At 37.5% G+C, this 22010-nt stretch overlaps 1 protein-coding gene across 2 annotated transcripts in view; it reads left to right on the top strand.

Annotated features, from left to right (window-relative positions):
• Positions 1-3094: 3094 nt before the first annotated feature.
• Positions 3095-22010, top strand: part of LOC129267811 (sperm-associated antigen 1-like) — a 38701-nt gene continuing 19785 nt past the window's right edge. Inside the window, exons 1-9 of one of the 2 annotated variants that reach the window (XM_064103774.1) lie at positions 3095-3286; positions 4027-4085; positions 4867-4966; positions 8234-8311; positions 11653-11759; positions 13203-13722; positions 18586-18760; positions 19314-19394; positions 20960-21171. In XM_064103774.1, coding sequence (XP_063959844.1) covers positions 3214-3286; positions 4027-4085; positions 4867-4966; positions 8234-8311; positions 11653-11759; positions 13203-13722; positions 18586-18760; positions 19314-19394; positions 20960-21171 — 1405 coding nt within the window. In that variant the 5' untranslated portion in view covers positions 3095-3213. Of the gene's footprint in view, positions 3287-4026; positions 4086-4866; positions 4967-8233; positions 8312-10003; positions 10156-11652; positions 11760-13202; positions 13723-18585; positions 18761-19313; positions 19395-20959; positions 21172-22010 lie in introns of those variants that run through there. The other variant, XM_064103780.1, reaches the window with a different exon arrangement.

The following is a 22010-nucleotide window of genomic DNA, read 5'->3' as shown; positions in this document are numbered from 1 at the left end:
TTTGAAATAAGTGCACTCTCCATTTAAAAAAGGCATTTTTTCCTACTGGGATTTTTTTATGTAGGGGGTTAAGTGCCCCTGCCGCCCCCCGGTTCCGCCGCCCCTGCTGCTAATATAGCCTCGGGTTATAATTTTTATCTAAGTTCAAACTGGTATTAACAAAAATATGTTGGTATGACTGCATTTTATAACGATGGTTTTCTTTAAAATATATATTTTTTACCATTTCGATCCATCACATTTTTGCATTTTTTTGTCCGTCGATATGCCCAGCGCTGAGAGGTCATGCCAAAACGTGATTTTGCATGAAGTACATTCTCTGAACCATCATCGGAACTTCGGAATCACACAGAGATGGAAGACCCCTTCCCCCAAATAGTTCCGCCTAGCTGTATGTCCTCGAATATATATATATATATTTAATAAGACATCAGAAATGCGAAACACAAATTCACGAGTAATGCAGTTTTTGCAATAAAATTTGCAATTTTATTATATATATATCACCATGATAAGTACGTAATTTTATTATCCGAGCACATGCAGCGGACCGAGGAGGAGTGGGTGGAGGGAGAGGCACCTAGGAGACGTCATACTTGTTCTTGTTCAGTATACTACCATAACAAGTTGAAAAGAAAAATGCAAAGAGAAACTTGGAGGGGGATCGATGTTACATGGTTATAACATACAGACCTACGCACCGGTATCATAGGCGGATCCAGGAGGCCGACGTTACGCCCCCCCCCCCCCGATATTGGCGGCGCAAAGTAATATGAACGAAAGCAGAGGGGGGGGGGCGCAAAATATAAGAGGAAGAATGAATAAAAAAAGGTGAGGGGAATTCAGACTTGGGGAGGGGTGGGAGCCAATCATGTCACTACACATGTATAAAAACAATTTAGCCCGCGCTTTGTGTTCGCATTGCCTGTTCGATGGAACATCTATTCATCTATACCAATTCATTTATTGATTTATTCATTCAGTCATGGTTAAACAGGTTCACAAGTTCAGAGTTATTAGTATATAAAATCATAGTAACAAGTACAATGACAAGGTATAATTCATATCGAAATAGTATGAGACATAAAGAAATATTAACTGATCAATGTAATACAAAACACGGAAACATTGTTGAAGGGCTTATAGTAAAACGAACAAGGGAACTAAATAGGCCTTTACTTATTCAAATTTTTGAGCACCTTATCCGTCAGTGTGCATCTTGTTTAATGATCATATTGCTCAGATCAATTTTCAGGACACAATACACAGTCCGAAAATAATACCTCACGCTCGCATTTTTTATAGGGTTTAGTACTGTTACGACTATAGATTCCAACAAAAACTAGCTTTGAGCTGCCGATCGATCGGGAAAAATGTGGATGAAAATATTGTTCACCCCGGCCCCGTTATTAGTGAAAGCTGGATCCGCCCCAGAATATATTGTTTAAAAAAAAGGCATAGGCCACGCGGTATTTGTCATTTTTTAGTGATAAATACATTGAGGCAGTATATTGACAAATGATCACTGGAAGAGAAAGAGCATCTTATAGGCCTATATAACGCACAAAGCAAAATAATGAAGAATGGCGGCAAAGCTAGTTCAATACAAAATGATTTCCTTTTCCTTTAAAAAAAAATGTTACAACACGTTATAATAATGAACAAATCAAAATACAGAACCTGAAGAAATTGATAACAATTCAGTGAATCGGAATCGAAACAAAAATGCGTATGTAAATATAATTATAAAATAGAAATAAAAAACGGGGAAAAAATAAGAATAGCCCTTTCACAAGCAACCATAATTCTCCCTCCCTTCATACCCTGGACAAGTAAAGAAAAAAAAATACAGCTAGAGAAACGAAGCAAAGATGAAAAGCAAGGAAAGGGAAGGAAGCCGTCTCTCGGTACCTGGTACTCTGCCCAGATATCAAGATGTACGTAGGACCTATTCTCCGCGATTTGAAAAACAACGTGCATAACATCACAATTATTATGATGGTCATTTAAAAAAGTTCCTTGGTTGTTTCCAAGTTATTTAATTTATCGAGGGACTGCGCGAATGCACACGCTCCTACAGGATATGAATGAAAAAGTCGCAAACAGACTCCGCCGTTCAATCCGATACTGTACTGTATAGCCGGTATACAGATCGGCACGTGAGACAAGCGCAGAGGCGATGGATATGAATATTCATGAGCAGGTATTGATGTCATTTGGTCTCAAGGTGGCGCTCTTCATTTTTTATATCAATTTCAAAATCTGCATCAAAAGAAAGCTCACTTGGCAAAATTTATCTTCTTTATATATTTTTTTGAGAATAAAAACAGTTCTTTTGGCCAATGCAATACATTTTATGGACTCAGAACTTGTTTATGAGTATTTTGAAAAGCGAAGAGTGAAATCTAAAAGAAGGTTTTGAAATAAACCAATGTCACAATTTACCTTTAATCTGTTTTAGTAAGACGGCTATATTGATATTGACCTCATAGTGAATAAAAATGGTTTCACTTAATTTTATTTTCCTTTGAAGCCTTTTCTGACACATATTTTGTGAGAGCAAAATTTTCATCTATGCTAGACGGCAATCAGCAAAGCATTTTTTTAAAAGAGTCATTCTTTTAAACCATGTGTTACTGCTGGTTTGTGTAAAAACAGGGATACGGTTGCAGAGTCTATAAAGGCCTTTACCACTTTCTTGTGTTCCTTTCATTACACAGGTATTTTGACTGGCAAAAGTAAATTACACTGGGGCACGGGGAGAATTCCCCCCTGAAATTCCCCAAGGGTCCTGGAAAACTAAGAAAAGAGCCTCTGAAATTTTCTGTAGAGCCCAATGTATATTGTAATACCATGGAGTAAATTTTGGTTGGTAAGTTCAAAAGTTGCCCTCCCCCCCAAAAAAAAAACAAAGGTTCTCAATTTTTCCCCTGAATTTGACCTTTAGAATGTTATTATTATCTAATTATAATGAATATCGATGCATTTTGTTCTTATTTTTTCTATTTTATTCATAAACTTTATCATATATTTTTCTTAAGTGCTATGGAATAGAATAGATTATAAATTAAGTATATTTTTCCTTCTTAGAATGAATCTTCCAAGGAGTGGGGGAAACCTTCGGCGGAGCGTATCAAGGGCTCTGATTTCAGGCAATGGGACAAGTACAATGCTGATGAAGAAGAAGCCAGAGTAGATGATAAGGATGGAGGCATGAAAGCTGCCTACGAGAAACTCTCTAATGCACGATCAGCTGCTGAAGCCCGAATTAACATTGATACAAGCGGTATGACACAACAAACTTTTAATTCACAGTATTAATGTGTTGCCTACTAGAAGCAAATAATCCCTGCTCGGAGCTCAGGCCTGAAAGAAAAATTGTCAAAAGCCCAAATTTTGATATTTGGGTTGGTCATTTTTTTCGTTTTATGCCTTTGCTGCTGCGCTGCACAAAGGAAATCAAGCATGGGATGTTTTATTCATTTTGTCAAAACCCCTTTTTTCAATACAAATTTGAGCAAATCCTTTGCCCAAATAGACATTGCAGTCATATATTTTGGTCTGGTGAAAAAAGCTTAGATTTCAGCAGACATCTAAATATTCCTTTTTAAAGCAGTTGCACACTGAATGCTTTAAAGCAGTAATGATTTGTTTTGGGGCTTATCAACCCAAATTATGTGGTGTAGATGACATGTAGTGGTTACTGAAATAGGTATTCATTATGACATATGAAAGTAAAACAGTGAATATGTCAATTTATCAATGTATGAATTAATTGATGAATGAATGTATGAATATAAAATAGACAAGCAATAAATAAACTATAAAAGATAAGAATAACGAAGTAACTAAATAAACTTGAGTAAACAAGCTCAAAGAATTTACATTTATAGATGATGAAGCATTTTATACTCAATGTGGGAGAGAAAGAGAGAGATAGAATAACATGAAGCCAAAAGAAATCAGTCGTGGACAGGGCTAATGAACTGAAAATACAAGTATAGTTGATGCCATTATTCTTATCAGGTATGTCAGACAGAGAAAGAGAATCAGTAGCAAACCGAGAGAAAGACAAAGGAAATGAGGTGAGTATAGGATTACAATTTTGTATTCCCTTTTCACACTTAAGCATAATTTTCATTTACCGCCGTGCTATAGGTAGGGCTAAAGGGCAAGTTTTCCTGCGGTTTGGCTTAGCGAAGTTTCTATTCTCACAAATATGCAAAGTTAGTTTATCCCATCAATAGTATAGGACTCAAGTGTTCCTTAGATGAGGGTAGGCAGAAAACACATTGTATAAGGATGAGGATGATACCGGTGGAATGGGTTAACAAACTGCCATGAGAAAAGGGAATTAGTCTTTATAAACTAGGTCCAAGCTACTGTTATTTGATAAGTTTGGTTGTTATTTGATAAATCATGCCTATTAAGTAGGTACAATATGTGCAATCTCTAGAGATTTGAAGATTAGAGATGTGAAGTTATATATGCAGTATGATAAATCGTGCCCAAGAAGTAATACAATATGAATTGTATAATGTTTTTTTAATAAGGCCATGCTGAATATTAATACTTTGTAGATTTACTCGGGCTTTACCAGCTCTCTGGAAATGACTTACATAGGAACCAAAGTTTGTTTGCTCTCCAGTTCCTTTTTTTTAGTGACCCCAAATCACACTTTATCCCATTGCGGATTCTAGAAAAACCTTATTGTTCACGGTAACTTTTTAAAGTCTATTATTTTTATGCATTTTTATTTCCTTTGTTGTAGTACATCTATAATCTTAGTAATAGATTATATGTTAGATATCGTTACTATCCTATGTTCTTGAGATCTAATCTTGGTGTTTGCTGCTGTTTCCTCAGGCATTCCGTGCCAGTGATTACCAAGAAGCTATTCTTTACTATACCAGGAGCTTATCTGTAGTACCTTCTGCTCCAGCCTACAACAACAGGTCCCTTGCAAGTAAGTATGCAAGCATGATTTTTTTTTTCTACTGATCTACAGATTCCTGCATACATGTATTTTAAATCCTGGAGGAAAAAATTGATTGAATTTTCAATTTTTTTTTTATAGATGTCTTTTTTGTGACCTCTTTTTTTTTTCTTGGAGCATTGCAGCTGCGTTCCCAAGTATTTTGATGGCCTGATTTAGAAAACATTTGAAAATTTTGTTTTGTTTCATTCGACCATCTCAAGTGTGCCTTCTGTGATGGGGATGGTAGACAAAATATCAAAATATTTATAGATTAACCACCCCCCCCAAAAAAAAAAAAATAATAATAATGATAATAAAATTAAAAAAATTAATGAAAAAAAAAAATAATTACGCCTGTCAAATCAAATTGCTGTTCTGAAATGCATTAAAATATGAATTTTCAGTAACTAAAATTGGAGAATTTTCTGAACAAGCCCTTAATCACATACCCATTTTGGGGAGTTTCAGCTTCTCTCCCTTACAAGCAGCAATGTTTCTCTCATTTTTGTCTCGCCTGCATAGCAGAGCGAGACTATAGGCACCGCTTTTCCGACGGCGGCAGCGGCGGTGTCGTCAACATTGAAATCTTAACCAAGGTTAAGTTTTTGAAATATCATCATAACTTGGAAAGTATATGGACCTAGTTCATGAAACCTGGACATAAAAGTAATCAAGTAATACGGAACATCCTGCCTAAGTTTCAGGTCACACGACCAAGGTCAAAGGTCACTTTAGGGTCAACAAACTTTGACCATGTTGAGGGTATTTGTGGAATTGTCATAACTTTGAAACTTCATGGATCTAGTAGATGAAACTTTAACATAAGAGTAATTATGTATCCCTGAACATCCTGTGCGAGTTTCTGGTCACATGATCAAGGTCAAAGGTCATTTAGGGTCAATGAACTTTGATAATGTTGAGGGTATTTGTGGAATTGTCATCATAACTTTAAAAGTTTATAGATTTTGTTCATGGAAACTTGGGACATAAGAGTAACCACGTATCCCTTAATATCTTGTGCATGTTTCAGGTCAATTGACCAATATCAATGGTCATTTAGGGTCAATGAACTTTGGCAATGTTGGGGGTATTTGTTGAATTTGCATCATAACTTAGAAAGTTTATGGATCTACACACGTAGTTCATGAAACATAGGAATAAGGGTAATGATTGTTTTGCACATTTCTGAGCCTCTCTGAGGTCACATGATCGTGGTCAAAGGTCATGTTGGGTAAATAGACGAAGTATTTTATTATCATATGAGTGTTTTCTTGTGTGAATAATTATTTAATAGCTATTTTTAAGGTCAGCACTGCTGGTATATCAACTCGCGTAATGCAGGCAAGACTTCCAGAGGTGCTCCACCTGCTAATTTATATTTCTCTGTCCCATGGCTGGTGTGGGATCCACAAAGTCTTTCTAAGAAGTCTAGAATTTCCTCTCATACACTGTGTGTAGATTCGATACGTGATGTAAACAAGAAGGAATTTGTAACGGTTCAAACTTCAGTCTGTAGAGTTTCTTTTAGGGATAAAGTCGCAGATTATGGGGAAATTGAGTTTTACGGAATTTGCAAAAGGCTTATTGACTTACCCATCATAATCTGTCCATCATGTCAGCCCTTCGGACAAGTGTAATTAAAATTCATACAGTAAGAATCCAACCACACTCAGGATCAACATTTACTCTGTAGCTTTTCAAGTTTTCAATAACCCCAAGTCCTAGAATTTCACCAGGTCTCATGATTTCTATCCCAAAACTACCACCCTGCATCATAAATGTTTCAAATTAACTTCTGGGTCCTCGGTCTATACCAATTTCCCTCACTTTCTTCTCCAAGGCAAATGACAGACATACATGTACTGGCCGAGCACGAAAAACTGGTATGCTAGCATGGCTCATAATTGTTTGCTTACATGATAAGCTGCTTGATTGAAATCTCATCGCACAAACTTTGAATGATTGTGTGATAAGTCATAGCACTATCAAAGCTACCTCAGGTGATGGTTCGTGCATGCGCGGGGATTGCCGATCATGGTCATGAATATTTATGAGTATTCCTTTAGATCGAGATCGTTTTGGCTCGCCCACCAGAGGCGAAGGTGAGACTTGGGGATCCAAATGTCGTCCGTCCGTCACAAACCTTATGACACATAACTCCACAGCTATAAGTAAATTTTCACCCAAACTTGGATGATAGATGGACTTGGGGGACCTGCATGTTATGCTACCTTCGGAGGTCACATGGTAAGGTCAAAGGTCATTTTCAGGTCAACGTTAAAGTTTACATACAAGACTCTCTTATGACACTTAACTCCGCAACCGTAAGTCACTTTTCAACCAAACTTGGATGGTAGATGGACTTGGGGGACCTGCATGTTATGCTGCAGTCGAAGGTCACATGGTAAGGTCAAAGGTCATTTTCAGGTCAATGTTAAAGTTTACATGCAAGACTCTTATGACACCTAACTCCGCAACCGTAAGTCACTTTTCAACCAAACTTGGATGGTAGATGTACTTGGGGACCTGCATGTTAGGCTGCACTCGGAGGTCACATGGTAAGGTCAAAGGTCATTTTCAGGTCAACATTAAAGTTTACGTGCAAGACTCTTATGACAAGTGTTATTCCATCCCAATAATTTCACAACGAACTTTCGATACAATTCTGTTGCGTGCCCTCGCAAATCACGATATTTCTGGTTATTTTCATAAGTGGGCGAGACACAAAATCGCTTATGCCTTGTTTCCTATCGTGATTGTATTGGAATACTCATAAAAATTCATGAGCCGTGACCCATGATCCCTGCGCATGCGCGATTTGCGTTTGCTATGTTTTCGTTTGGCAGTGAATAATATGTGCGAGGAAATAGCTACTGGCTGTAAATCACTAATTTTGTGACTGATAGAAGTGTGGAAAAGGAGTGAAACATGGTGGAATGTAAAGATGAGTTGTTATAAATGAATTGTAAGATCATTTTGTTGCATGAATTTTATATTTTTCCCACATAAAGTGACACCTTTGTCACTCGGAGTATCAGAGCGAGTTATGTACTCTGATGGTTCAGGTTGGTGTAGCGCAGTGTAGCAGTAATGAAGTGTAGTGGAGCCTACATGAACCATCACCCGAGGTATATTAAAGCATGATTTCTTTTCCCAAGCCAGGCAAGTTTTATATATGTCTACTTTTCCCCAATGACTTATCACCTACTGCCGCTTTAACTCTGTTCATGACTATGGTATTTCCTATGTTCAAAGGAATCAAGGTTGGGGAGTTTGATGGAGCAATAGAGGACTCTGCCAAGGTGCTTCAGCTAGAGCCTACCAACATCAAAGGTAACAAAGCCATTCTTCATTCATAAGTTACTTACAAGGTGGGTGTTTTTTATAATGCTGTTCATAAAGTTATGCAAGACTTAACGCATGACTGAAACATGTTCTTAAGTCTTAAATCACGTAAGGATGCATCACTTAGCGCAAGAAAGTGTCACCAGTCTTGTGTAAAGTAGGCCCGTTTTGGGTACACGTGTACATGCACGGTCAAGTTAGTGCACGTGTACTGAATTCCATGACCGTGTACACGAGGGTTCGACCACAACAGCTGTGATATTACATAAGAGCAGCTCTGCCTGTAGTAGGCCTTTCACAATTAAATTATTATATTTGACATTTAATCAAGTTTTCAAAGGCATATTTTATTTTTAAATTCAATGTTAATTTGTTTTCAATTTCGAACGAAGAAAATCAGCCCCGAAAAATGAAAACTGTTAAAGTGAATAAAAATGATTGCATGCGCTGGTGGGCCCCAGTGTTTGATTGAATCGTCACGCTGCGTATGCCAAGTGCTCTCAACCCTGTATCGCCGATAATCCCTCTTATCAGGCAAGCCGAGGGTAGACCGTAAACAACAGCTGATATTACAAAAGAGCAGCTCTGCCTGTAGTAGGCCTTTTGCAATTAAATTTTTTTATTTGATATTTAATCCATTTTTCAAAGGCATATTATATTTTGAAATCCAATGTTATTCTGTTTTCAGTTTCGAACAAAGAAAATCGGCCCCGAAATAAGGGAACTATTAAAGAGAAACAGAAATAACTGCTTGTGATGGCGAGCGAGTTTGCTTGAATCGGCGCGCTGTGTATGTAATTGTGGTTTAGTTTTTTCGGACCCATCGAGGTCAAGAAACACATGTTTAGATACTGGCCCGGGGTGATGTGATTTTCCATGGTTCGTAATCGGGGTTTGTTTTCTACGACGATTTCGCGTCATGATATTGAATTGTGTAATGCAGGCAAGACTGCAAGATGTGCTCTACTTGTTTTGGTTTTGGGCATCTTTTTTTTTTTCATATGCCATTAACTGTAATAATATTCACACCACCCCTACAACATGCATGCAGATTATTGTTGCAAAGATGTGGTCAACAGCCGAGATCTTTTGGGGTCTTGCAGTCTTTGCGGTTATTAGAGCATGCCACTTCTTTCACTTTTGTTCCATACAGCTATATGGACCAATATTCTTTCTCAAATGAGCCTTCTGTTTGAATTCAAACTCTAAATACATTCCACCGAAATCAATCTTTCCTTTCCTTGGAATAATAGATTGAATGATACCAATGAAATTTATTGAGAGTTTTTTGGAACTCCTAAGATTGTAAACTTCTTTGGATTACTGGTAATAGTTGTCATCTTTATTGTATGGGCATCCCGATCCCATACACACTCATACATACACGTACACACCCAGGCCTATGGTAAACCTGTTCATGCTAAAAGACTGTCAGACTTGAATTGTAGCTGGAAAATATTCTCTTATTTTGTATTGTCTCAAGGTATTGATTCATTGCCTCATAGAAATCATACACACTTCCCACATGAACGGCATAATGTTTACATTTTATGTGTATTTAAACATGCATTGTTAAGCAGTTAAGTTTGAACACACAATGGTATGGCCCATTATCACTTGGGAATTCCCCTTATCATGGGGAATCCCAGGCATATTGATTGTGCAATAGCATTCAACAACACTAGTTCACAGACACAGATTACACAGTTTGTAAACAATGCGTGTGAGGATTTTTGCAAACAGCCTCCTCTGGGGCTTCACTGATCTCCATAACAATTATTTTGTGGTATGATGGTCTGTTAATCGTGTTGCAGATACATGTATAAGTGTTGGTGAGTTTACCGTGTTTTTAATTGTCAAATTTGATTTTTTAGAATTACCACAATTTGCATTACCATTTGCACTAAAATGATCGATTGCATTTTCATTTTTCTTCCTTTGAATTCTCTTTTGTCACGTCATTTTGGTTTTTTTTTCATGCGTGGTTGGTGGTATTATCAATATTTTATAAATTTTGTTGGAGATATTATAATGATTCATTTCTGCCTCTTTCCACAGCAACAGCATTAACGCATTAGTCTGAACCAAGGGTTACTTTTTAAAACATGCTGTACATGTACATTAGCCTATAATCTAGGCGGAGGCTGCAGTTATTGTCTTTGCTGTTATGCTGAACGCAAGAGATACGTCTGATCTGGCGAGACTACGCATTCGCAGCCACAAATGCGTAGTCTCGCCAGATCAGACGTATCTCTTGCGTTCAGCATAACAGCAAAGACAATAACTGCAGCTTCCGCCTAGATTATAGGCTAGCTGTACACATGTAATCATATCATTTGATGGAATAAGGTCATGTTTCATGAAGCTACATGTAGGATTATCAAGTAAAACTGATCATTTGAACTGGATTTCAGATCACAAAATCAAGGTCAAAGGTCACTCAAGGTAAACAGACTGCGTTGTGTTGTGGTATCAACATCAACATTTTTACCCTTAATTACATGTATAAGATGACTTAAAGCTACATGTTACTTTAACATTGAGCTTTGGCATTTATATTTATCAAGTACCACCTATCTTATGAGTACAATTTATATCAGTAGGTGAAAGTGAGTTGTTATTTCAGGTTGATAAATTTTTTAAGATAAACATTGTACAGGTTTATTATATTTTTTATAAATTTTTTTTTAAATAAATTTTTCATTGCAAGAGATTATATCAGTCAAAATGAATATTTGCAATATTTGGGCCATAAAATTGAGCTCCAATCATTTCAATAATCTTGTTTCAATCTTTGACTAAGGTTATTTATTTTTAAATATAAGTATAATATAGGAATTTGATCAACCTTTTGAATAATGTAGGCTTTATGTAAAATAAAGTTTTTGGCGCCCTGTTTGGCGTTCAACGATCAAAGGGATAGAGCCTCATCGATCTGGCGCTGCACAGCGGCTGCCAGGCCCACGATCAATTGGGCAAAGCAAATTTTCGGGGTACAGTATTTCATTTCATGTCTATTTCGAACAATAAATAATGGATTATTTTAAGTAAACTTTCTTGGTGTCAAATGTCACAGTTGCTTGGTGTCGATTGTCATTGTTGTAGTTGCTGCTCATTTGAATTGCATCATGCAGGCCATACCATCAAGGGCACACCACTTGTTACCTCATAGAATCAATCATTGTTATAATATTACTTTCATGTAATGGGATCATTTCTGGCAGAAGTTGGTCCTCTAGTTAATCAAATTCTACTGTATGCACATGCGATAATCTTTATATAATGGAGTATGTATTTATTGATTCCTGCATTTTTCCATCATTTTGCAGCTTTACTGCGGAGGGGAACAGCTAGGAAATCTCTGAAGAATTACGAACTTGCTCTTCAAGATCTTCAGGCTGTCCTTCAAGTAGAACAAAACAACAAACAAGCTCTGGTTAGTAGCCGATCATCTTATCATTGCAAGAGTAACAGGATCTGGGCCTGCTCCACATAACGTGTTATAAATAGCAAATTTGAAATAATAGATAAAGTCTACTACTGATTGGCTGATAAAAAATTTGTTATACAAATTTTGAATTTGTTATTGTTTGAAATGGGACCCTGGTACCATGAGACTTACATGTATGATGGGGTGTCCAAACTTCGCGGACTATTCAAAAATATTCATCAGGCTTAAATATGTTCACAAAATATTCACAATTTATACAAAACCAATTCAAGAAATAGTTACCACATTGGCGGCAAGATAGTAAACTATAAAATCATTGACGAAAATGTGAAGTAGGTCAAGGGGTTTCGCCGGTATTGCGATCTCAAAATTCTGTTCCGATCGACGAATGCGCGCTGTGCTGGAAAACCTTTCTGAAAAAGTGTGACCTAACTTTAGCAGACCAAAGTTGTGTAGATTTAAACAAAAACCCAAGTTTAAAAGGAGAGATATTTATATTGATCAGATTGACAACAAAATGCTATAGAATCATTCAGTACCACATTGAACTCACAGTTTTGATGATATCTGCTTGCAAAATGATGATATCGTGATGCATATTGAAAATATCAGATTTTTTCGGAATGAACGGTGACAAATTTGCTGATCTTTGTCAATATTTTCATGAATACTGAACTCATCCTAAAGAAACTTACTCCAAAGGGTAATTTTGGGTCGCTTTTCACGTTGATGATATCAGATTTTAAGGATATTGGCTAGTTTTTTAGTATGGACCTACACGAAGTTTGGACTCACTGCCATACAACTATGGTAACTGTGCCATTATGGCACCTTGGAAGCAGTGCTCATTATCCAATAGCAGTAAAAGTTTCCATGGTAGTTACAATGATGGCAGAGTTACCAAAGTTGCAACTCTTTAATTTAAATAGGCCCCTTGTCTCTCTTTTTTTTCTTTCTTTTTAATATCTAATTGATTTATCCATTGAAGATTTGTCAAAAATTGTGTTTCAAACAACTACTCTTAGGCCTATTGATTTCAATATTACTAGTCTTGGACCACTTTTGTACATGGATACATTTTTGTACTACAGTACATATGGGGTAAAACTAAAAAGGGCACACAAGTTATCCAAGGCCAAGAAGAAGGGCATTAAAGCTTTCATTTATTTGGATGCAGCTTTATGTTAGCCATGTTTTTCACTCCTGAATTTCCCATTTTTTTTTAGGTATGGGGTTTTGTGGGAAAATGTGATACAATGACCTGTGTACAGAAAACATGTTACCATGTTTAGCATAATCTTTGCCTCTTCAATGAGAGGTTTTAAAAATGAAGAATTAAATTTGGTGACGATAACAAGTGCCCGAACAGGAATAATGAAAATAATATGATTTCATGCTGCGTGTTTTTCAATTGAAAATCTTTTATAGGATATGGTAAATGATGTCGTAGCCAAGATGGAGAAGGAGAAGACACAGATTGAGGATGAGCTGAAGAAAAAAGGATCTACGAGCAGTATATCCGGACAGCAGCAGCTCTCATCTGGTGAAACCAAGGCCAAGTCTGGAGGCAGGAGACTAGTCATTCAGGAGGTAGAGGACGAGGATGCTGGAGAGAAAGAGGTGAATGTTTCCAAGAAGACTCCAGAGGAGAAGGGTTCGGATAATGGCAAGCAGTGTCCAGTGGAAAGTGGCAGCAGTGAGATAGATGGGGGCAGTTCAAGCAATTCCAAGCCACCGGTATCATCTAGTTCTCAATTGCTGAACAATACATCCCAAGTTCCAATTGCCGCGAATCAAAGTGAACCTTCGCCCACTCCACCCGAGCCTGCCCCGCCCCTTCCACAGATGGTGGTTTCCCTCAAGGATGCTGGCAATGACTTCTTCAAGCAGGGGCAGTATACAGAAGCTAATGACCGCTACAGCAAAGCAATCAAGACACTCTGTAAAGGTTAGCATTAGATCAACATTAAATCTATCTTGTAGTTTATACTGAAACTTCTGTTATGCGCATTTTGATTGACCTCAGTATTAGAGCAAGTGTTAGAAGTTGTTTTTACGTATTGGAAAATAGCATTAAAAACAGGCAAACTGAAGCTTTTCGACAATCACTCATCATCGTAAAATTGCATGAATGAACAGAATGCTAGAACAAAACGTAACTTTTTCTCCTTTTTAGTTCTATCATATTGTTTTGTTCTAGTATTCTGTTCTAGTGCTGTTATTGATAACGTCTTTATCGCTAGTCTTGTCGATAATCGCTTTTTTTTTGCCACTTAATTATATCGATAACCTTTCTCTCGTTGTTGATAATACCCGCTATTATGTTGGGACATGACAGTGATTTTTTTGGCGATAGCGGAAAGGGGACGGAATTCATAGAAAAGGCCTTTTAAAAGTGGCTTTTCAGACGGAAAAATCACAGAAAACCTATTCTTCCTCAAAATGCACAGAACAGCAACAGAAATTACTCAAAAATCTCAACAAAATATGAATACTTACTAGCCACAAAACACAATCTCACTTCGCTATAATCATGACAATCCAAACATCGTGACTGCACTCGACTCCATTTGATTGTATCAAAAACATTCACAAGCGCAAGCTCAATAACGTAGAAGGCCATAAGGCAGCTCACGGCCTTGTGTTGCTGCCCTCTACGTACGAAGATGTACAGCACAATATAAGAATGGCAGATAGGCGTAAGTCGTTGACTGCTCAGAACGATGTCCAAAAAGCACCAAAATTATTGATAAAACTCCATCCAACCCTAAAATAATGCCAATAACATGAAAGGTGAGGATTTATTTATGCTAAATATGTTTGTTAAAAGATGTTATGTAATTTTTACATCGATGAATGCAGATTTTAAAGTGTTCTTCGTACAGTGGCAGATACAAACTTTGACCAACGTGAGTATTGTGACATCGTTATAATGCATAAAAATGCGTACTGATTAGGCCTATGTACATTTATCGATAGTTATTGATATCGGTAAGATATTTTTAGTGATATATCTACAGAGAATTTTCTTACTGATAACAGCACTAGTTCATTCATGTGATTTTACTCTGATTAGTGCATGTGGAAAAGCTTCAGTATAGTATACAAATATACCGGGTTTGAGAAAGTATAGTGGAAATGTTTTTGTCCGAGGTTGGTTGGCAATTACTATTTTTCCCGAGGGGCGCTGGACCAACCGAGGATAAAATATTTCCACTACACTTTCAAATGAAACATCCGGTATATTAGTTTTATATCCCTTCCATAATTAAAGTTTGAACGAAAAATATTGGTATTCTAGTCCTAATTGGCCCATCTCCATGATCTGGACAAAATCTAGATCGGCTTAGCTCTAATTTAAGCAAAATTGGCTTATCACTCTATGCTAGCCGGTTCCTGAATAAACTGCGCGCGGCTACCGTCGGCTGCCAAGCATCACTCCGGGTAGTTTGGTATTGCGCGGTGCGGCTGTACTAGTGAGATCGATCTTCTAACGTTAATAATTCCACTTTCAGGTTGAGAAGGTTGTGAACTAACCCTGCTGAACTAAAATCAAACAGCCTGAATCATTCGATGATCGAATGATGGTCATCATTAATTTTATTTTCAGCATACAGATCCATTGCAAACAAGCAAGACGCGATTTCACATTGACAGTTATTTATCGGAGAGTTTGTGATTCAGCTCGCATTGCATTTTACCTGTGTTGATTGCGCTGCGCTCAGCGGTCCCCTGATAAAATGTCTGCGCGGTTGCATCACTAGACTTGCCTGGTGGAGGCAGTCCGTCGTGGGCTGTGCCCGAGTGATTGCTCGGTTTTCAGTCGGACGCAAAATAGTAAAAAAAAACTATTCTACTCTGACGTCACGAACTATTTTGATCTCTGAATTTCAATTTTCTGGTGAAATTGTGATTAGTCACGGGAAGGGCTCTCGACCAATCGAATAGCAACAAATTTTCAGTAAGGGATATAATACGGAATATGTTGACCATCGTGGTAGTAGACAATCGCTATAGAAGTTGATCTTTGGTCTCAACGATGTGGCAAACTGTTATTGCAACGTTTCGACTGCAACTGCTAGACTTCGTTAGGCAATGTGGACAATGTGTGTGTGTATTTGAGTTTTGTCAGACGTGTATCAATCAGATATGATTATTTACGTCTGGGACCGACCTTTAACGTCACCATCCGAAAGACGTGACCAGGGCTCGAACCTCGATCCTCTGCATCAATTTGTAACTTCCCCACAGCTTGGATTACAGGCGCACGCCACAACGCCCAGTTAATGTGGACAATTGTCGCTGCGTGCACCTTTTATAGCGTAAGCTGTGTGCCGAGGGTGCCGGAACCGCCGCGCTGTGAATGGTCAGTGCATCCGACCAATCAGAATCCGCGGATGGAGCGATCACTGGGCGGCTTGCGGACGTTGGGAAAAACCCGTCAGCTGGCGGTGGCGTGGAAAGCGGGTGAATTGCGGATGTCAAGGAGTCATATGTGGTTGCTGCACAAGTACTAATGTGCTTAGATGCGGATGTTGGAGGGCGGTCGACCGGTGAGCAATGGGTGGTTCTGGGGGGGGGGGGGCGCATGCCAGCGGATGCTCGGAATCCATTCCTCGGGGAAGTCAATGCCGCTATCCCTGTTGATATTATTGGGATGTAAGTGAATTTGTGTTCCAGTGTACCAGTGCTTATACTGTGCTTTGCAGCTTACCTCGTCCCAATTGGAGGTTGATCTGCATTCCAAGCATGCTCTGTGACTTCCGAACTATCTATGCACCTATGCTTGACATCTCTGTGATGTTCTAGCATTCTATCACTAATGTGTCTGTCTGTTTCCCTTGTCACAAGTCCCGCATGGGATCTTGTAGACAATGCCATCGAGTCTGCCAGGCAGCCCGGGGTCTGTGGGGCACACTAGCTGTTTACGGATGGTAGTATCGGACTTGAAAAGAGGTACATGTAAAAGGTCATTTAGAGTCAATGAACTTCGGCCATGTGGGGGGTATTTGTTTAATTTCCATCGTAACTTTGAAATTTTATGGAGCTAGTTCATTAAAATTGGACATAAGAGTAATCGAGTATCACTGAACATACTGTTCAAGTTTCAGGTCACATGACCAAGTTCAAAGTTCATTTAGGATCAATGAACTTTGGCTATGTAGGAGGTAATTGTTGAATTGCCATCACAACTTTGAAAGTTTATGGATATAGTTAATTAAATGTGGACTTAGGGGTAATCCTGTAATTTAGGGTTAATGAACGTAGTAGCATATCATATGAATGGTGTTTTTTGTGAATAATTATTTCATAGTCATTTTCAAAGTCAGCACTGCTGCTACATGTATATTGAATCCCGTAATGCAGGCGAAACTGCCAGAGGCACTCTTCTTTAGGCCTGGGAGTAAACATCGATTGATCGAATGGCTTGCCGCCGATCGCTAATCAATTAGCAAAATTTACACTGTTCAAATGGTCGGCAGATATTGATTAGACACTTGGGATAACTGGAATACTCAAGTAATAGTAACAAAATAACAAGATAACAATGATAATTGTTTTTAAATACTTGATACCGGTTAAAAAATGTAACAGATGTAATTTGTCAAAAATGAACAATGATTGTAACACATTCACAGTTAAACACCAACCTGAAAGAGGTCCCAAAATCTTAATCCCACCCAGCCTTGCCCTCGATACACAATGTATGTTGTATGCATAGGTATATATAACTCTACGGTTGCATGTCTGTACACACACAAATAGCTGACTTGAGCCGAAGTGTGATTTGACATTCGATGGCCAATGAAAGTTTGGGAGACACTGAGAAGAAGCCATGTGCGTTCCCATTATGGAAAGGTAATGGGAAAGGATGTGACTTCAAAACAAATTGACCCCTCCCCACCTCTGTGTGTGTGTGTGAGAGAGAGAGAGAGAGAGAGAAAGATAGCTGTGGGAACAGGAATTCTTTTCATGTTTCCAAACAATGCAATCTCCATTAGCCCCAGCCCTCCCCCACTCACACAATCAAAATAACATTCCAACATGCGCCATCACCTAATTCCAGATGTCGAATAGTCTCCCAAAATAGACCCAGTTATAGGTTCAAATGATAAAAATTGCAATTTTGAGAGGTGATTCATGACGAACAATCGAATGATTCAATTGTATTTTCAGGAAATAATCGAATGGTACAATTGACCTTCGTCCCAGGCCTACTCTACTTGTCATTTGTCATATGCATTTTTTTTTAGTACCGTACCATATCAAGATTACCTATATGGTACATGAGTAGAAAGCAGAATCCCAGAGAGTTTGCCTAGTGCTGTACTCCCAAGGACCCTTGATTCGCTTTGCCTAGTAGTTTTTTGGTATAATATAATGTGTCATAAGTATAAAATGAGTGTGCTAAAAGTTTGAACATCTGATGCCAGCAGGCCCGACATTGGCAGCCTATGAGAACGATGCATATCTGGGCTCTGTCTTACAAAGAGTTACGATTGATCCGATCAATCGCAACTATGGACGGCCAGCAACGTCAACATCTATTATGCATGTTTGTTCAAGATATTTTGTAGCTATGATGTATATTCATGCATTCATTGTTTTCTTGAAAATTCACTGTGCTACTCTTTGCATACAAAGGACATTGTGCAAATTTTTGGTAGAAGAAATTATGACATTGATGGATTTCCATAGTGTTACGATTGATTGGATCAATCGTAACTCTTTGTAAGATGGGGCCCAGGTTTCAGTACATACTCAGGTTATTATTATACCATTTATACTTTATATTTGAATTGTTCAACAGATAAGGATGTTCACTCCATGGGATTGTCTACATTGTACAGCAACAGGGCATCATGTCATCATAGATCTGGCAACCCCAAAGCCTGTATTGAGGACTGCACTTCAGCTCTGGATCTTAACCCAAACAATGTGAAGACATACTTGAAGAGGGCCCAGGCATATGAAACGATTGAAAAGTGAGTCTTTGGCTTTTCATTACTTTCATTAGACTACATTGATGTAAGCTATGTGTTTGGGCATTAGAGGTTATTATTTACAGTTTCTGTAAAATTCTCCTTGGAAAGGACAGCACATAAATGTAGCTTGGAAAGCCACCTCATTGTTCGCTGTTTAATACTCTTCTCCAATGCTAAACATAAACATCTATATATTGAAAGTTACATTGTAGTGAAAATAAACATTTAGCATAAACAAAACAAATGCTCAAGGAATTCTTGTTCATTTACTTTTTGAATGTGTACATTTCTCAGGATATATCTCTAAAATGCTGTTTATATAACTTGTCTTTATCATTGTCATTAAAGGGTTAATGTAATTGCAGCATATTAAAAGTATGGAGTTAAAGTAGATAACAGTTATTATATATGACATCTACCTTCAAACTCAAATTGACATGGTAATTAATTATTTTTCTGTAGTGTAATGTTATATTTTTAAAATTACCTTGTTGAAATTTTAAGAATACAGAATACATGTACCAATATCCAAGTTACTTTCGTCCATGAACAGATATGACTATGCCTATGTGGATTTCAAGACGGCGATGAACTTTGACATGTACAATACCAATGCTCAAAATGGAGCTAGCAGGTATGAAATTTTCTCAGAGTTATAATTCAATCTGGATGTAGAAAACTACTTTTTTCTCGGAGTTAAAATTCAAATTGGATGTACAAAACTATATTTTTTTGTGTCATGCCTGCATAGCACATATCAGATGCAAGATATAGGTGCCACTTTTTCTACATCAGCGATATCGTCAACAGTGATATCTTAACCAAATTTTACTTTATGAAACGATCTTGTTTTGATCTATGGATCTATTTCATGAATCTTTGACATTAGGCTAATCAAGTATCACATGAGACCTGAGTTTCAGGTCTCATGACCAAAGGCAAAGGTCATTTAGCGTCAATGAACCTCGACCATGATGTGGTATCAACATAAATGAAGTTATGACTAAATTTTCAAGGTAATATTGAAAGTATAAGTGTCTATTGCATAAAATTTATATTATAATCATAATATTAGCAAAGAGATCATTAAATTTCAGGTCACTGACGAAGGTGAAAGGTCTATTATTATCATTGGGGGGGGGGGATGGGAGGGGAGTATCATTATTTTAGCTAGTCAGCAATCAAAGACATTATCCAAACAATTCTCTGAATTCCACCAAATGGTATGTTTTTACTTGATGTTGACAGGTTGAAAAATTGCTAAAATGTAAATTCTGTATTTAAAATAAATATCAACCTCCTGATATTCTTTCAGTTAATGCGTCATTGTCTTGACACATCATTTTGGTTTGCTTTTTTGAAAGAGACATATTGTACATTTCCTATGTATACAAAGAATGATGACATTGATGGATTCTATAGTTGAATTGATCATAGCTCTGTGTAAGGTGGGGCCCAAACAATGCTCAGCATTTTCCATTTGTTATTTCCTCGCAAGTATGTCAATTCCCCTCTAATTAATGTTTGACACACATTATTTATCATTCATTTCCCTTCGTGCCTCGACTTTATTCTGACTTGAATGAAGTTAAAGGACAAGTCCACCCCAACAAAAAGTTGATTTGGATAATGAGAGAAAAATCCAACAAGCATAACACATCAAAATCAGATGTACAATAAGAAAGTTATGACATTTTAAAGTTTCACAAAACAGTTATATGCATGTCCTGGTCGGTATGCAAATGAGGGAACTGATGACATCACTCACTCACTCTTTCTTTTGTATTTTATCATATGAAATATTCTTATTTTCTCCTCAGTGTTCTGTGAAACGAAGTTTTATTTCTTCCTGAACATGTGGAATGACCATTGATTAACATTTTAGGGTTCAGTCAAGTTGGTCCTAATTGTCAAATCTGTAAAATATGAAATATTATTTAATTCAAACAATAAAAAACAAAGTAAATAGTGAGTGAGGGACATCATAGATTCTCTCATTTGCATGTGACTATATTGTTCATATAACTATTTTTTTGAAAAATAAGCGAAACTTTAAACTGTAATAACTTTCTTATTTTACATCCGATTTTGATGAAATTTTCTGCATTATGCTTGTCTGTTTTTTCTCTGTTGATTCATATCAACATGTATCTGAGGTGGACTTGACCTTTAACTTCCATGTTTATCTTCAACTCACAGGATGTTACCAATTTTGAAGGATAAACATGGGAAGCAGTGGAGGGAAAAGTTACCCTCGGAGCCCAAGTCTCCCAGCTTTCCCTGGCCAGCCTATGTGCATTCCAGTCTTGGTTCCACTACTACATCCTCCCCCTCTTCTAATACCACCATGTCAACCAATTCTAGGAATCAAACGGCCCCAGGGTCTACCCCAGTGCAGACCATACACCCAGGTAATCATTCAGTAAAGTTGCTCAGTTTTGGCATTGGAAAGATTGATAATTGTGACCCGTTTTCATCTTTAAATGAATGTGGATATGTACATGGGCAATTCCAAGGAAAATGTTCACTCTAGTGAAAAAATAAAGTTTCAGATTTCAATTAAGCAGTCAAATTTTCTGAACTCTTTTTTTAACTAGAGTCACATACAGGGGGGGGGGGGGGGGGGCTGCCAACTTCGCATCATTTACAATGCACACAGAGTGTATTTAAGTCTATTGTTTATGCACACATACACAGTAGTGACATATGTGTCGCATTGTACAGTATACACACAAAGCTTTTCTTTACAATAAACCAATCAAAAGCTATTGTGAGCTTAATTAGCATAGTCTATGAAAATCCCCTCTTAAGATTGCATCTTGAAATTAATGTGGCGCAGGAGTGATTCTGTCCGTGGCGGGCAAAGAGTTAAAAAGTAATCTATAAAGTTTGATTTTCCAGTAGGTAAATTGCAATATTGATGAAAATTTGCATTTTTCCATCACTTAAAAAGTAGAATAGTGAATTGCAAAAAATAAAAATGGGGCCATTCATCAATTTTAGAGAAATCTATCTTCAGATTTGTGTGATTTCTTTAACATTATCAGTGTTATGTCCGTTATTTTTTCACTTAAAAGTTTTCATAGCTAGCAGAAAATTTGTCTGAAGTTATTGCAAATTCCGATTATGTGTTAGATTTAAACCCCTACCATTTACCACTTCTCACTGTCATAAAAATGGCGTAGTACATGACACTTTGCATAATGGGCATGACACCTTAGGGGAAGGCGGGGTAAGTTGTGACACTTTT

This window comes from Lytechinus pictus, chromosome 1 (assembly GCF_037042905.1).
Source record: "Lytechinus pictus isolate F3 Inbred chromosome 1, Lp3.0, whole genome shotgun sequence".
NCBI classification, from domain to species: domain Eukaryota; kingdom Metazoa; phylum Echinodermata; class Echinoidea; order Temnopleuroida; family Toxopneustidae; genus Lytechinus; species Lytechinus pictus.
The sequence above is the reverse complement of the archived record's forward strand: the minus strand, read 5'-3'. Positions and strand labels throughout refer to the sequence as shown.